Source organism: Camelina sativa, chromosome 20 (assembly GCF_000633955.1).
Source record: "Camelina sativa cultivar DH55 chromosome 20, Cs, whole genome shotgun sequence".
NCBI lineage: Eukaryota > Viridiplantae > Streptophyta > Magnoliopsida > Brassicales > Brassicaceae > Camelina > Camelina sativa.
Window position 1 is genome coordinate 6,458,897 of NC_025704.1, and position 17,725 is coordinate 6,476,621.

The following is a 17,725-nucleotide window of genomic DNA, read 5'->3' on the forward strand; positions in this document are numbered from 1 at the left end:
ATATATATATATATATATATATATATATCTTTGGAAAAAATTCTAATAAGTTGGAAAATCCTACGGAGCCTTCCTCTATTTCCAAAGATTTTGATTAGTCTACGGAGCTTTCCTCTATTTCCAAAGATTATTCTTATAGGGGTCAAATTTAATACTAATCCAAATCAATTATTTTTTTGGGGGTCAATAAGCATATTTTTAACAATTTTATGGGGTCAATAAGCATATTTTTAACTAATTTCGGTTTTTTTCTTCTAAAAGTACAAGTAATTTATTTTATTTTGTAAATTCATGGGGTCAATTGACACCCATGCTAACCCTCTGCCTCCGCCATTTCTTGCAATAGCCATCGTCAATCCCGTGATTCAGGCAATTTCTGCTTCAGGGATAGTTACAGTTACCATAGTTTTGACGACTTCGGCAGTGATAGGGATGTGTACAGTGGCTATGTTATAGATTGTATTGACTAATCATGAGGATTTGTGGTGATTAATCATGATTGAACTTGTAACGTTTGGATTTTGTACAATATAGAGAGATAGAAAAAAACAGGGTTTACACGTATGCGCCACTTGTTGAATTTTTATAGATGTTGTAAATTCTCTTGCTTTCTTCTATTCATTTTATATTGAACAAACTTTTTTTTTTTTTTTTTGTCAACTATATTGAACAAACACTTAAAGTTACATTTATTATATAGGAATTACCAAAAGTTATCCAGAGATTAAAAAAAAACTAAAGCTTCACAAAAGAAAGAAATTAAGAGCTATGCTGACCACTATTGAGGGAGTAACTTGGAGAACTTTATACAAGAATGTGAATACCACGGGATGCAAATAGCTTCCTATTATTCCTCTCTTCATATAGCCACCCCTAGCTGCCATTATGATCAATCAAGCAACAAATCTTAAATAGCATTCAATGCTGAAATTACCGATCCGGTTTAAATTGTCCATCGCATTCAAAAGCTTCAACACTCTAATAGTCCAGTTTTCATCTTTCACCAACCACCGCCTCATCACTTGGTAGCATATTTTACCAATAAAGTTTTCGAGATTAACAAACTCAAATTCTCAATGGTAACGATATCGATGCCCACCATTTCTTAGCCTTACCCATCAGCCAAGTCAAATGGTTGCAGACAGAGACACTTATCTCAGGAAACCTCTCTCTGATTCTTTTACACAACTCTTTACCAACAATATAATGTTCTTCACATTGCATGCTCATATAAGCCTCTCGTTCTCTTCCCTACTCGGTTCAATCCCCAAACAAGATAAGGTTCTACAAACACTCTGAACTAGTTTGAAACAGTCATTTCGAATTATTTGTACCATATGAGATTTACATTTTATGAAAATAAGAAGTTTTAGAATTCTCGGATATTCATATCTAGTGGCCTTAAAGAATGCTTTATAATACGGCCCAATATATAAAAACAAATGAAAAAGTAATGTTAGGATACATATCTTTGGAAAATCCTAAAGAGGTGGGAAAACCACGGAACCTTCCTCTCTAATCCCTGAACCTGTTAGGATTAGGAATAGGCTAGGTCGATGTATAAAAGCACGAGCAGAGAGGTCAGACAAGTTCATCGACAACAACAACAAGAAAAAACCTTATTAGAAACCAGTACTTGATTATGGCATCGATCATGAGCTCATTCGAAACAAAGATAATCAAAGGAGTGAATTGTTGGAAAGCGCGGTTTATATACTATGTAATGGGCATCTCATCTTCTTTCGGTTGTTTAACGGCAGCGATCGTAGAAATATGTACCCCTTCTTCTTGGCAAGCCATAGACACAGTTGGGATCCTCCCTGCTTTTGCATTATTAGAATTCTTGATTTTGGCTATCTTGGTCGTGAGGTCGTTTTTCGTCCCGATTCCGACAGTTGCTAATAATGTCAAGACTCGCTGGATGGGAGAAGACAAGTGGTTGGACGTCACCTTATTGTATATGTTCCTTATATGTCTGATGTCGTCCTATTTACATTCCGTACGATATATTACCTACATGATTGGGATGATCACGGGAGCCCTTGCGATCAAGCAGCTCAACTGGCCGGAATCAGATCTTTCTATCCAATTTGTCATCTTGATTATTTTCTATTGTTGTTTGAGTGGCTATGTGGGTTACTGGCAACCTGTTGAGCCACCTCTCGTCTGTTTAGCCTTTGCACTTGGAATGTTGCTTTGCTCATGACCTCATCCTCGAGGAGGCCGGACACTATCTGCTTTTAGTATAAGGCCATGCAAGCATTCGCTATTCTTTTTTTCTTTTCCTTTTGTCAACATTCGCTATTCTTTTAATGTAGTAATTGGTTTTTTTTTTTTTTTTTTTTGTCTTTCTAATTTGTTCCTCTTTATGATTCAGATTCCCATAATTGAGCATTATGAAATTACATTTATGTATTTTAAATACCTTCATGTTGAGAATAATTTTTAGCTATTACGTACATATTCGTCAATATCCTATCGTCACACATGTACATCGTGAACCGCAGAAGATCTTGAGGATAGTTATCTCCAACATTCATACATCAGACGAGCTTTCAGAATGGACTTAGCGCAAAATTAATGAGCTAGTTAATAAATAGATCTTGCCCAATGATTCTTTGATTTGGTTCGGTTTATTTGGGAAAAGAACCAACAGTTTAAAAAAAAAAAAAAGAATGAAAAAAAAAATGAGTTTTAAGTCTTTTTTAAGAGAGATTCACTACACAAGAGCTGGTTAAGTCTTGTAATGTGGGTTTGTTCTATAAAGAAGCCCTAATGATTTTAAGTCTTAAATTAGAAAGACTCATTACATAAACATAACTCATCATCGTAGGAGGAATTTTTTAAAACATCTGCTATGGTGAATTTGGAATAAAATCCACATGTGAAGAGTATTCTCTTTCTTAAGAGGATTACAATATTTGTTTGTATCAAAAACTCATATAATAAATGAATTTAATTGAGATAATCCATTTAACGTTTTGCTTTTCTTTTTCTGTGAATGGGCTGAAATATGTTATTTGTTTTTTTGTGCAATATACCTATTTAAGAAAAGGGCTTTGAAACCTTAAAAAAAAATCCTTAAATATGATCCCAAAGAAAAAAATATATATACATAAACCAAAAAAACTCACTAAATACATTAACCTTTAATAAATAAACTGAGTAAAGGATAAAAAACATTAACCTTTAATAAATAAACTGAGTAAAGGATAAAAAATAATAGAAGTGGCTATCCGAACAATGTACTTGCGTAATCGTTCTTGGTCCACTGTTTGTAGATAGTTATAGACCCACGTCGAATTGGTGGAGGTGTTGGCTGCTGGTATCTTTGGGTTCTTCAAAGATCCACTGTTTCGTTGAATCTGTGACTCCTCTGGTAATTGAGTACAAGATTCCACGATGGAGTTGTTGTAATCAGAATCACAAATTTTGCCATGAAAGGCTTGAGTCTGGAGATGGTTCACGTACCCTGAACACGAAGCATATGAAACAAAGATCATAACGAAGGAAATAATCAGCACCGAGTACGAGAAGGCCATGGTGTAAGATTTCGATATTAAACTCTTTTACTTTTTTAATGGATCATATATATATATATATATAGCTAGGGTTTGCAAGAACCGATTAAGGCTCATAATTAACACGGCCCAATACCATAACTTGATTTTGTTAATTTCTTTCTTCTGAATTTGTTGCGAGGGTACGACAATTTTTTTTATATATATATAATGATGAGGAAAATCCTTTTTCTAATCAGGTTACATAGCTATGGATTTTTTTTAATCCTTTTCTGATCAGAATTATGAAAATACTCAAGTTTATTTCTATGAAACAAAGCTTAAGTGGAAGGTTGAATATTGAAGAAGAATTACTGTATTTTTTTTGTATGAAAATTTTATAAACGTTATAGTTTCTCGTTGTGGACCGTTCTCCATCTTCTGCTATGCCTTCCCTTCCCGTGGCACGTCTTTGTTTATAAAACCCTAATGTTGTCGTCTTAATCCCAAAGGTTTTACACTTTACTTTATTGGAGGCAAGATGCTTTATGCGTTTTCGGTTTAGTAATTGAAGAAAACAATTGACTTTTGAAAGCATAACAGAGTATTAAAACAGAGCAAACAACACTCTTGTACACCTAAACATTGATTTTTCTTTTATTTCGTTTAAGTATAATGGTGTTAAGAATAATGGTGTTATTTATTTGATCGTAAGCTATTTTGAGAAAGAACTGTTTCTTTAGCTCGTTTAACAATTTTCATCACATTTCTTTAGCTAGTTTAACAATTTTCATCACATTGAAAACGAAAACGCTCGTGTACAAAGCAAATCCCATTGCTTATACATATTGTCCGCATGCTAACGGGAACCTCGCTGTAGAAGAACTATTGCATACCAACAACTGTGAAAATGTCCGAGATCCCCAATAGAATGTATTGAGGTAGGAGCCACAATATGCTCAAGGAGTCAAGGGATCCGAATCTGGCGAAGTCTTCATCATTTTGCTTATTTTAAGTCTTTTTCTTTCGACTAATGCCGCTATAAAAATGGCAATGATGGAAACGAACATCCCAAACCGCCAATCTGGTTGGACGTCACCTTAATCTTTATGTTCCTTTGATTTCTGATGTCATACTATTCACATTCCGTACGATATATTACTTACATGATTGGGATGATCACGGGAGGCCTTGCGATCAAGCAGCTCAACCGGCCGGAATCAGATCTTGTTGATCCATCATGTCATTTTGATTATTTTGGATTGTTGTTTGAGTGGCTATGTGGGTTACCGGCAACCTGTTGAGCCACCTCTCGTCTGTTTAGTCTTTGCTCTTGCAAAGTTGCTTTGTTAACCTCATCCTCGAGGAGGCCGGCCGGACTCTAAGTATAAGGCCATGCAAGAATTCGCTTCTTTTTTTTTTTTTCTTTTTTTTTATAATTTGTTCCTAATATACGATGTTTTGAGTGAAAACTAGAATTATGGGAGTGATTAAATTAATTAAGAAACTCTTGGAAGGTTTTTTTAAAAGCACGTTTAGTGTAATTTTGTTCTTTGTACTCCACCATATTTATTGTTTAAGGGTTTGATATTATTAAGATATTTTTCTTCCCCCATTATATGTAGATTGGTTCGTCTTCTTTACTTTTCTTCATCCTCCTTCTTGTTCGCTTTGTTACTAGTGGTACTTGTTAAGAAATTAACGACAAAAAGCGCAGACATAAACGGTTTGGACCTATATGACACTGCCTGGTTCACTCTTCTTCCTCTTAAACCATTCTTCTACTGCTATCGCAGGCTTCAGTCTCTTTTCCTTGCCAAAATTCCTTTTCATAGCACAAAATACTTGTAGATGCAGTTCTCCCTTTTCCTTGAGAACAGTATCCACATCATTATCATCAGCTGTCTTAGCAGCTCGAGAACTATACGCCAATTCTCTCTAACATCAACTCTTGAATTGCTTTTATTCTTCCTCCGTTTACAGGTTGCGGTTCAGAATAATCAACAGAAACTGATCTTGAATCTTCAGTGGAAACTTCTTCCTCCAGCTCTCGTTGTTCAGTGGCACATCCTACCCCAACCGGTGATCCCAACAAACCTCTTTTGGGCTCACACAGAAACATAACTTTTGAGGAAGGATCAGTGGCCAAACTCTCAAAGTTCTTATTGTACTCGAAACAAAGATCAAGCTAGAGATTCTACCAAAGCTTAACAATGCTTCTTTCTAGTCTTAGGACTAACTACAAAACAAGAACAATCCAACTCAAATTCCAATCTTGATCCAACCAAAGGAATAGACTTTAATTGCCAAATGCTTAAAGCTTGCATCTTTCTCCAACAAAATTTCACCACCAAGAACAGTCAAAGAGAAACCAAACGTTCCAATTTCCTATGTCGCCGCAAAATGTACAGTCAAAGAGAAACCAAACTAGATGTGTTGATACATAACATGAATAAATTGGTAACAGTTAACTACTACATTTGGAGTTCTGAAGCTTTTGATTGTACTTTCATACTAACAATAAACTGAATGCAAATTGGTCATGGATTCCAGTTCATAATTAAATAGATTTTAACGGTCGAATATGTTTTTGTTCGTTTAAAACTAATTTGCAAAATGATTAAAGATTTGGCTTGCAGTAGACAGAGTGATATTCCCCAAATAACTCTTACATATATTATCAGATTTGGCAAATCTTAATCATGTAATATATATAAGCTGAGTTGTTTAGTCCTCGTTAACAGATTGAATACTCCTCGTTAACAGATTGAAATAACTCTGATCTGATATCTATGGATCCCATCATCCGAGTCAAAGCCAATATATACAACAACAAACAAAAAAGTACAGTTTTGACTTGGGAGACTCTGTTGTTCCCCAACTATCGTGATTCATCAATGATTCCAGACTTCGTATAAATATAAATAGTCACAACCAAGAAAGAAACATACATTGGAAACGAAATGAGATATATGTGCGCCCCCACAAAGCATTAAAAGACGTCTGGATGGTACCGTCCTGGGATGGAACTGTTCTGCTGAGCTTGTTTCAGATGAAGAGTCAGAGCATAGTTGTTTACCTGTAAAGATGAACCAATACAATACTTAGATCTAAATCATGTGCAACAAAAAGACAAGAAAAAATTTGCATAAGGTAAGGTAAGGTATACAGACCTCTAGAGTTCTCAACTGTTCCTGGTATTGAGTGACTAGCTGTCTCAAATGCTGCAATTCCTGACTTTGATCTTCAGATTCTCTCTGCCTTTTCTGTTGCGTCACTACTGCTCGTTTTAGTAAACTGTTTTCCTGTACAATGGCTTCTAATTGCTGCTTCAGCATCATGTTTTCCTGATAAAACAAAGCAAAATCGGATGTTGATAAAAAAAGATATCCATCTACGGTAACAAGAGTTATTGTTAAATCAAAGAGTGAAGAAGGATATAGATAAAAACACCTGCTGGAGATTTTGTAATGCTGCAGCACCAGTACGTGCATTGATTGACTTCTCCAAAGCTTCCAATGCTCTTGCAGCACGGGTTTTGGCGTCTTTCATATCAGACGCATTCGTCATTTCCCTAACGAAAAGCTCCACCCACTCTGTACCGTCCAAGTTCAAGACATTTGGTTCTCCATTAGATAAGACTTCCTCCTTGGCTGAACCTACGAAGACAAAGACCAGCTTATAAAAAAATCAAAATTTTGTAGAGGGTGTCTGAGAGTTATACAGAATACACCGAATCTAGTAAAGTTGAAGACTTATAAGTCAAGGGAGAAACTACTAGGAAGAGTTTTGTGATTGATATGAGATAAGTATGACACAAAAACTACCTTGCTGCTGAGTTTCAACATTTGCTTCGTGAGATTGGTCTGTTGTAGCAGAGTCTGAAATCTTATTGGCAGATTCTAAACGAAGCTGATTCAAACATCTAATGGCTGAATCAAGATCATCTCCACATTCCTCGATTGCCCTCTCAAGAATCTAACACACATACACACAAGTGACAACAATTTTATTACCAACAACTGTACCATCACAAATATCCAATAGAAATAAAGAAACAAAAATCAGAAATTAGGTTCATTTTTTTTAATTTTGGCCCAAATGACACAATAGATAAACTAATCAAAATCAAGAATCTAAACACACACAAATATTAAGAATTTTTATCACCAACAACCACCGCAAACATCTAATAACGTTTGCACAATTTCATTTCGATATTTGGAGAGACACCGACCTAATCAGAACAAAAATCATCGGTTCGAGTAATCGAATATATATAAAAAAAAAGCAAGGAGATGGGAAAAGGACCTGCTTATCCATATCGTAGAAAATCGAGGCGAGATGATCGAGAAGAAGCGAAGAAGACGGAGGAGAAAAACGAGATGGAGAAGACGAAGAAAAGCAACGGAGTTTCTTGGAGACGGGAGGAGAAGCGGCGGCGGCGGCTAAGTCCTCGAACAGAGATCTCTTTCCGCAAACAATCGCAGACATGTTATCTGCTTCCCCACCTTCTTCTTCCTTCAGATCTCTCCAACTAAGTCTTTTTTTTTTTTTTTTTTTCCTTTTATCGGATCTTAACAGATCTTCACATCCAAATTGGATCCAACGTAACAACATAAGGTACTCGGACCCGATTAGAGACATGTCAATCCGGCTAGTCTGGTTTGGTCTGGTCCGGTCCGTTCGAAACCTGTAAATACGGTTTATATTTGAATTTGGTTCGGTTTGGCTTGAAAATCGATGAATTTCGTGACAAAACTGGGCTAGTCTTAAAAAAATTAAACCGGTTTTGGTTTGCTTCAATTTTAAAGGTACCCGACCCAGATTGACTTTGTTCCTTGCACGACTCCTCCTCTTTCTCTCTTCTCTCCGTCATCGTCTTCTTCTTCTTCTTTCTAACACTCATTGACTCTTCTCATTAGCAAAATTGCAATCGTAACTTTCCTGTACAATTCATCATTTAACACCAAAAAAAAACCCACCCGAGCACAGATTCTTTAACAATCTCGAATTCGAAAACTCAAACGCATCCCAAACAGAGATGGTTTTTACCTTTTTTAGCTTCAACTGCTGCCTGCCATGTGTCGTTTTAGTCATTAAACCCAATAACTTGGCCCAATACGCGTTTTAAGGCCCTTTACGGTAATAATTAATATATGCAAATTTTATCTACTACGTAAATGCTATACTACTATTGTTTAGTAAAAATAAAATAGAAAAAGTCAAAATGTAATATTTTTGTATCAACATGTTATTATTTCAAAAATATTTCAATGTTTCTTTTCATTCGAACGGAAATAGATTACAAGTTCCACATGACATAGATGCATTGAAGACCATACTTTAGGTTGGGTACAAAGGATATATGTTCCTTTGTAAAATTCCAATAAAATATGTCTGGCCCATGCACATAACATATATATAATGCATGTATATAAATATTATTGTGTTTTTTTTTAAAAGGATATTCAATTTATATAAATAAGTGTCCAATGAGCTATTTCCGGATTTAGGCTCATTACAATCCCCTTAGAATCTAAACCGAATACAACAAACTAAACAAAACCATAGAACATAAAACCGACTCGGTTTCCTTAACCGGTACAGAAAACCCTAATCTTCCAAAAGAAAAACTTTGTCGGAGCCGCCGTCCAAGAATTGCGGATACACACCGGAATAGGACCTCTAGTGTGCATGGACGCCGTGAGTCGAACGGAGATGGTGATCCAGGATCTGTTGCCATCCCGCCACCGTAGAGCCGTAGTTGAGGAGGAAGAAGATAACCGATCTTACCTTTCTCGAGGAGATCCAAGCTTAGTTGTGAGAGAGGAATAGCGGTAGGGAGTAGATCTGCAAACCTTCAACGGTGGCTTAGCTCCGCCTTGCCGCAGACGACCTCCCCCATCGAACAACAGCACAGCAAAACTTCCAAAATCTCCAGTCTACAGATCTAACCACCATCCTCATTCGTTCCTCGCCGTGAATCTCCTTCTTCTGTTCGTCGCTACACCGGCGATGGAGCTCTCACCGACAGTGTCTCGCATAAACTTTTCCCCTCCACTTCTCCCTTGATTTTGATCTGAGATCTTTGCCTGGCTGATGCAGCGGTTTACGAATGAAGCACCATGAACCATGAGGTCCTCTTCGTCGTCGGAATCAACGGAGAACCCTACCGGCCACGGGGTCCTCTTCGTCACCATGATGCAGCGATTTACGGATGAGGCACCATGAGACACGTGGTCCTTTTTGTCGCTGGAATCAACGGAGAACCCTACCGACGGAGCACGAGGTCGTGATAAAAAGAAAATGTATTTTGAGAGAGAAATCGCCGCGAATGAGATCCACGCGCGCGACTTCTCTCGACGATGTGTTAAACATTATTGTGTTGTGTGCATAGATAAATATTTCATTTTCTATATGTAGTGTCCATAGATAAATATTTCATTTTCTATATGTACTAGGTTTTTAAAGACACTCGTATATTTAGATGAAATTATTACGTTATAAATGATTACTTTAATCAGTTTTTGTTTCGAAGATACAGTATATTACTCAAACTTTAGTACAAATTGAAAATTGGTTAGATCACTCAAAATTTATACTATTAAAAGAGAAGCATTTTTAATAAGTAGACATAGATTAAGAGATTATTACATGAAATGCCACTCAAATAAGAATAAGGATATGTATACTTATAGCCAAACAGTTTGATAGAACAAATATTAAATGATTTTAACACATTAACACATAAAAATCAGAAGGAATTAAAACCTATCATAAAATCTAAATAAATCAACCCCCATAATTAGAGTAGAATTAAAACAACCAATTAAACCTAACCACATAATTAGCAACATAATCTTTAAGTCCATCGATTAGTAAAATTCAATCTTACAATATCTTCTAAAATAATAAAGATGTGTTTAATTTATAAGGGAAGTTAACATAATCTCGGAAATTAAAACCAAAATCTCGGAAAGTATCTTAGAATATGATCTTAGTTTAATTACTTGCTTAATTATGAAATATTTAAATTATACTAACTAATATACCTTTCAACCAACCCTAATTGTAGTATCATTTCAAAATGCTATAAATGATAACGAAAGAAAAAATATTTGCAAGAAACAATTAAATAATTTACTACTCCCGAAATTAACAGCATACCTTGATCAAATATTTGATTGGATTTTTGGATAGTTTCAAAAACTCCCAAAATTTTAAGAAAATTTGAATTATTGATTCACTAAAATACTGATTAAAAGATATTTAATCAAGATATGCTGTTAATTCAGCTTTTATTTTGCCTGAGAAATTAAAGTAATATGCAATTAAGTATTTATTTGTTGAGATTTTGATCCTACTAACCCTAACTATCTTCGAGCTGTATATATCTTCTTAAAGTTGCACACACTACATAAATCGTTTCATAAAAAGAATATTTTCATCGGCCACTGAGAAAATTAACCCTGCATAGCTTGGAATACGAGTGTGCAATGGTTTTAGAAAAGAAAACGGCAGATGATGTTGAATATGTAACCAAAGTCCATCATTAATCTCCTATATTTTATATGGGGTGAGTCTTATTTTTATTTTATTGTAGGTTCACAATTTTGTTATTTATATTTAAATATGGAATTTTGTATTTGCAGATAGTGGATGACATACATAAAAAGTGACATACATAATACCTAAACCTAAAGAGTGTAAGGATGCATCTAGGTTTTGTACATGAGTTAATTTGATCATTTATACACACATAATATAGTCATCGTATATCCTATATATTTACAAGCATTACCATTGTCTATAAACATTTAAACAATTTTCCATTTACTAAATTTTTTACAAATAGATTTACCGTCGATTAAATCTGGCTTTTCATATGATGTACTCATGTCATTTTTTTATTGTTTATGGTGTTTAGTCTTAAGATATAGAAGAGAATAGTATGTAACTGTATTGTAGATTTGTGTATCCATCAACACAACATATATCACAAGGTGTAGACATTTATGTCCCATAATGAAAATGTTTAATAATACATTTTATAAAACTAATTAGAAATTGTAAATTCACATTATCTGTTTTATTTTCATTTAATTTGTTCGTTATTTAAATTATGTCAATCAAACAAAACAAAACAAAACAATGTTTACACATTTAAGACTTAAATAGTAATATTTTATTTTAATTTTATCTATCAGAAAAATATTTCCATATACATTTCTATTTTTGAATATATAAAAATAAAAAATGTTGACAAACTATTCATGATAAATGGGACGGGTGTAATATATTCAAAATCTCCATATTATTTATTTCAAATATCATGACTAATTATAGCGGGTATAAGATACACACGTGTAATTCAAAAAATAAAAAACATTATAGTGTAAAAAAAATGGGTAACAAGTTAAAGTATAAACATTTTTGCTAGCTAGATTCAGTTCTCAAAATCTTTAATTTGAGTAAGCGTCAACTTCAGAATGGGTATGTGCCTACTTTAAGATGATTATTTTGAAAAAAAAAATTAGTATTTGAATATTTTATAGAGTTTGGGAATATTAAAAATGAAAATACGAGTAATCCGTCATAATCTTTCACCCATTTCTTTAATATATATCTTACATATTACATATCAGAAAAAAATCTATACTATTAAAAGGAAAGCATTTTTAATAAGTAGACATAGGGTTAAAGATTATTTATTACATGAAATGCCATTAAAAACAGAATAAGGATATGTATAACTTAGAGCCAAACATACACAATTAATATATGAACTGTATACGATACAAGTGTATCCAAACAGACCTGTAAGCAAATTAAATACTAAGGAAGAAAGAATATTCTAACTAATTGTAATAAATTTTGAAACAAGAATTACGAATATCAAATCCAATCTCAACACATTCAACTAAGCCGAGATTTCCGAGCTTAATTTCGAATTATCTGCAGAAAAAGGACCACGACATACAAAAAATATGGAAGAAGGGAACGAAAAAATACTATCCAAATATTCTTTATAAAATATCTGACAAAAATCTGGATAAACTAATTTCTTTTTTGGTACCTATATTCAATTCTCAAATCTCTTTTGAGTAACTGACTAACTGTACATGTCAACTTCGGATTGGTAGAAAAAAACTGGGTTTTTTTTTTTTAAACTTTAGATAGTTTGAGAATATAAAAACGAAAAATTTATCTCAATCCCTTTAACATATAATTATCTATATTGGAACTTTTTTTTAATTGAAACACATGTTATCCATGGGCTTTGCAAAATTTTAAAGTGATGAATGCAGACATTTCTCCTATGGGTTTTTACGGAAAAAATAGCAAAATTGTTATGGGCAAGCCTATCGAGTTGGATTTATTCAGGTAGACAATTTAGGTCATTTGATTTGAGAAGTTTTAATATTTTAGCCCGGTTTGATAGTTCTTGGGACGGGACAAGACGGGTTTTCGGTCCCAAATAGATACATCACTTTTTTCTTACCATTTTTTCAATATAATCTCATCATTTGTTGTCTAACCAAATAAAAAATAAATTGAATACTAAACTTATAGTATGAGATAGGGTTATGAATGTTAATAACATTCTTAAAAAAATATATTTACATTAATAATTTCATATATATATACGTAATATATTGCAAATATGATAACAAATTTTGGTTTTGAAATCATTCCCGCACGTACGTGCGGGTCCGAATCTAGTTGAGATTATAAATGCTCTACTAAACAAATACGTCTACAAATATTACCATGTATGAATGTGCGAGTAGGGATCTATATAAATTGGATATTAAATAGTATGAAAATAAATATTATTCTCTGCATTTTAAAATACTTGATATTCTAGGTCTAATTTTTTTTGTTTTTTTCATTTTTTTTCTTTTTTGTCAACAGCATACAAGATTGGCACTTGTATACTTAGAGCTAATGTGACGTTCTCGTTTTCCAATGTCTTTTTTAATAGAAAATTATATAATTTATACCTTATTAAATGAAAAAAAAATTAATTCCTTTAAAATTCTAATAGTAAACAAAGGTATAATAGTACATTATCTATTTTCTTAATTTGTGTGAAAAAATTTATAATGACAAATAATAAAAAACAGAAAGTATGTTTTAACTTCTTTTTATATTTAAATTTTTTATTTTTAAGTACCTCATTTTCTAAAATATATTTATCCTAGGTACCATAATCAAATTATGGTTACTTCAATATCATTATTCAACAAACTCATTTTGATATTGTTTGTACCTAATATCAACAAAACTAACCCAATATCAACAAAACTAACCCAAATTAAAACTAAATCCAAATATATTTAACACTCCTAATCATACTGTTGGAAAAGTTTGGAATATACACACTTAATGTCATGTAATATTTACAGCCAAATTATGTATTACCACTTAACTTTATATTAAGATTAAGTTAAATATCAAAACTCCGCACATATACGTCGGCTCCAAATCTAGTTTTAGAGTTAGTTAGATAGATACCTTTAATTATCTTATATTTAAGAAAGCAGGACATATGGCTATGAATGTGCATGTGTGTAAGTACTTTGTCAATCTTGCCCTGTGAACAAAACCCTCATTTGTCTCTCTCTCTCTCGTTTTTTCTTTTTCTTTTGTGAATAAAACCCTCATTTGTCTCTTTTATCTCGTTTTTTTGTGTGTGTGTGCGTATATTAAAGCTATCCTCATTTTTCGACCGACTAAACCTCTCTCTACCCTTCTCCTTGCCCCCTCATCTTACTAGAACCATGAACCACCACCGTAACCCTTCTCTTTTCTCGATCTTCTCCTCCACCATAACGTTTTTTCTCTTCACCATATCGAGTCATTCTAGTCTTGAAAAAGATCATGTGTATCTTGTGAACCCATGAAACCAATTAGACCACCATTCTGATCTGCCCTTTCCACTTTAAATGTTTATATGCAATGCATGATCAATTATTGGACGAACTAAACCTCTCTCTACCTTCTCCGTACTCCTTCATCTCTCTAGAACCACTACCGTACAAAAGCGAGTCATTCTAGTGAACCCATAGAACGAAACACCCTCATCTCGACTTCCAATAGCATCCCTAAATGATTTTTTACCAAGTCCGATCTACCCTTTAAATTTTTCTTACAAAATCTAACAGACTCGGTATGAAAACCTACCCTCTCTTTAATATTCATCTCTCTACGAACAAAGTGAAGCCCCTTACTTTTAGCTCATAGTTCTAAATGTATATTTCCAAATTTCTCTATCAAATAAGAAATTTAGATTAAAAAAGAAAACTACATGAGGCCTACAAATTAAATGAGATGAGGCAACAATACAAAAGTTCAATATATAGAGGACATGAACATTCAAAAGATGCAACACTAAGCAAAACCAGAGACAATGCCGAGAGTATGAATACATAAACAAAGTTTTGCCAAAAAAAAAAAAAAAAAAAAAGATCATGAAATCTCCCAAGTAATTCCAACTTAAGAACAAACATTTCAATGGAGATAAGAGCGAGCAAACTTTCAACAGTCGATGCTTTGAGTATCTCCTCGATGGCATCATCTGGAATCGGGCCTGTGCTTCTCACATCAGAGGAGGTCTTCTTGTTCACTTCTTGTTCTTGTCCTTCCATGGCGGTGATACCAAAGAAACAGTGTTGAGTGGTCTCGCTCCACAAATCTTACATAATCCTTTTAAAAAATGTGAAACTTGTTATTCAACAAAAATAAATATTTACATGGTAAAAAATATAAACTTGTATGGAAAGGAAGTCTAAATATGTAATAAAATCAAAAGAATCAAAATGTGTGACTGAGCATGTATACTGCACCATGTCAAGACCAATCCAGAGTGGGAGTTATGCCAAGGACATAATAAGGTTGTTTCGTGAAAAGTTTTTTCTGGTGCCAAAACAAACTCACTTGCATCTGTAAGACAATAGACTTGAAAACTCAATACATGATTTCCCACACTGCAAAACGGAAACCTCCTTTCACCATTCCAAAACTAGATGATAGCAAGCTTTCCCTTGTAGCTTGTGTACCTTGCAAATTTTGGTAGTTTTATAATATCAAACTTTTCAGACCTAAAATCAAAACTGATCATGACTGCTTGATCCGTGTCCAGAAGAGCTTCATAGTATGTTAACACACCATTAACGCATATATGAAGAGATTCAGAAGAGTGAGGAGGACAATCTTTAATGGTTCTCCACTACCTATTCCCAATTCCAATGTCAAGCTTCTGAGCTAAAGGATCCTTTCTTTTGGTACACAACAGTTTGTAATCACCTTCGATGGGATCATAACCTAAGTAATGTATGTATCTATCCTAAGAGAACCTAAGTAATGTACTTATCTATCCTAAGAGAAACGATCATATATATAAGCTAAGGCACAAATCATCATAGCAAATCAAACCATGAACAGATGGAGTAACAGTTGTGTACGGCTGACAATGATAATTCATATGGTTAGATGATGATGAGGATTCAGCTCGATTTTGAGGCTTAATCGATGAGAAGAAGAAATGCTTTTTAAGCTTCTTAATTGCTAGCTCTCACATTTGATGATGAAACTTTGTGGACGATTTGAGGGTTTGGTCACATACGATTTTACGAAGTCTCGGTTGCGAATGAAGGATGCACATTGCCTTGATACGCAGAGGAACCTCATATAAATTGCTATGATCCCTAATTTGACGGAACTCGTACAAGCTTAACTTCTTAGTTATTCAGAAAAAACGGAAAGTAAATAAATACTAGTTTGGATGCTACCTTTTCTCAATGGTTATTAAAAAGCTGTTGAATCGCCAAAAACAGAATTTATGCAAGTCAAACTAGTTTAAAAGATAACTTTGCTACCAATTAAAACTTATTTAACTTACTTTGAGATGGTTTGCTATATTTACTGATCCGTTACATGTATAAAGGATCCTTAGAGCATATTTATTGGGGGGTTCATATAAGGGGAGTTCTTAAATTTTTTATGAATTAATTGTGTACTGTTTGGAATATAAGAACCCATGATCTCTTAGATAAAATTTTCTCTTTTATTGGTAAGTTCTTATTTTGGATCTCTTATTTTTGAAATTATTGTTTTTAAAAATTTTAAAATTTTAAATAGAATAGAAGTGGTATAAATGTGTAAACATTTAAGATTTTATAAAATTAGAAAATATTGCATTTAACTAATTTTAGAATATACAAAACATAATAAAAACATTAATACATATTACAATAGAAGTGCAATTCATAAATGGAGAAAATAATTAATTTTAATACTGATTTGCTTCAAATTTTGCTTAAATATTCTCAACCAAATCATCTTGCAAGCTTTAATGATGGTGTGATTGTTGGACCAAGCTTAACAAATTGTTAGATATAAGTATTTGGCAATCATTTACAAGATTGATATAATGTATATAATGTTAAAATCTTGAGATTTTGCATCAAAAGACAAGAAGTAAACTCAAAGAAGTTTTTATTAACACCATAGGCTTTTTTATGTGTACACATATACCAAAGAGAAGACCTTCTGGCTTACACACCGGTTCAATGAGCCGGTGAGGGAAAGCGGTGTGGGTTTCGTGAGATTGGAGGATGCATGCACAGTGAACTGATTGTAAATGGAGACAACCACTCATGACAAGTGAATGCCTGCCTGAACAAGTGTGGAGTGCTGGGAATGTATCGCATACCGCTTGAACCAATGAGTACATCGCTCTGTCTGTAATGTTTCTGCAGTAGTATAACCCCAATGACCTCAAGTGTACACACCGGTTTGCCAAAGCCACAACACTCTCATCTGCAACAACAACAAAAACAACAACAAATGTTTAAGAGCAGAAATCAAAAGCTTTGATTCGGGTTTCGTAAAGTTTAAAGGTTTACCTGTAATTAATACACAGCCACAAAGATCAAGAGTTCTGAGATCAGGACAGCCATAAGCTAAACTCATCGAATCCATCTCAACAGATGACACTATTTGTGTGAGACTTGTCCTCAACACCAGAATCATCTGCCTGCTTGAAATAAAAAGCTTCAAAAGTATCAGACCATGAGGGCTCACCTCACTTGCACTATCTCATAATATTAGTCAACCATCTCTATACAACACAAACGGATTACAGGTAGACTCTAGACATATGAGTTACAATAAGCAAACACCCACTATAGTAAAAGGATAAAAAAGGGAATTTGCAT

The 17,725-nt window shown here is 33.7% G+C and overlaps 2 protein-coding genes across 2 annotated transcripts; both read right to left on the bottom strand.

The window, feature by feature from the left end:
- LOC104769667 lies at window positions 6,265–8,078 on the bottom strand. The gene is made up of 5 exons (XM_010493933.2): window positions 7,812–8,078; window positions 7,328–7,478; window positions 6,954–7,159; window positions 6,674–6,847; window positions 6,265–6,579 (listed from the first exon to the last, which is right to left on the bottom strand). The coding sequence occupies exons 1-5, from the start codon at window positions 7,992–7,994 to the stop codon at window positions 6,493–6,495; spliced, it is 801 nt and encodes a 266-aa protein (XP_010492235.1). The 5' UTR covers window positions 7,995–8,078; the 3' UTR covers window positions 6,265–6,492.
- LOC104769669 (F-box protein SKP2A-like) lies at window positions 16,792–17,662 on the bottom strand. Its single transcript, XM_010493934.2, has 2 exons — window positions 17,414–17,662; window positions 16,792–17,327 (listed from the first exon to the last, which is right to left on the bottom strand). Exons 1-2 carry the CDS (start codon window positions 17,538–17,540, stop codon window positions 16,972–16,974), a joined length of 483 nt encoding a protein of 160 aa, XP_010492236.1. The 5' UTR covers window positions 17,541–17,662; the 3' UTR covers window positions 16,792–16,971.

Bases quoted from the DNA above. Each gene is read 5' to 3' on its own strand.
- LOC104769667 (XM_010493933.2), bottom strand. From the start codon at position 7,994: ATGTCTGCGATTGTTTGCGGAAAGAGATCTCTGTTCGAGGACTTAGCC. The intron at 7,479-7,811 runs GTCCTTTTCCCA...TATGTGTGTTAG, and splicing joins TCTACGATATGGATAAGCAG to ATTCTTGAGAGGGCAATCGA. The intron at 6,580-6,673 runs GTCTGTATACCT...TCATCTTTACAG, and splicing joins AACAGTTGAGAACTCTAGAG to GTAAACAACTATGCTCTGAC.
- LOC104769669 (XM_010493934.2), bottom strand. From the start codon at position 17,540: ATGATTCTGGTGTTGAGGACAAGTCTCACACAAATAGTGTCATCTGTT. The intron at 17,328-17,413 runs GTAAACCTTTAA...TTGTTGTTGCAG, and splicing joins TGGCTGTGTATTAATTACAG to ATGAGAGTGTTGTGGCTTTG.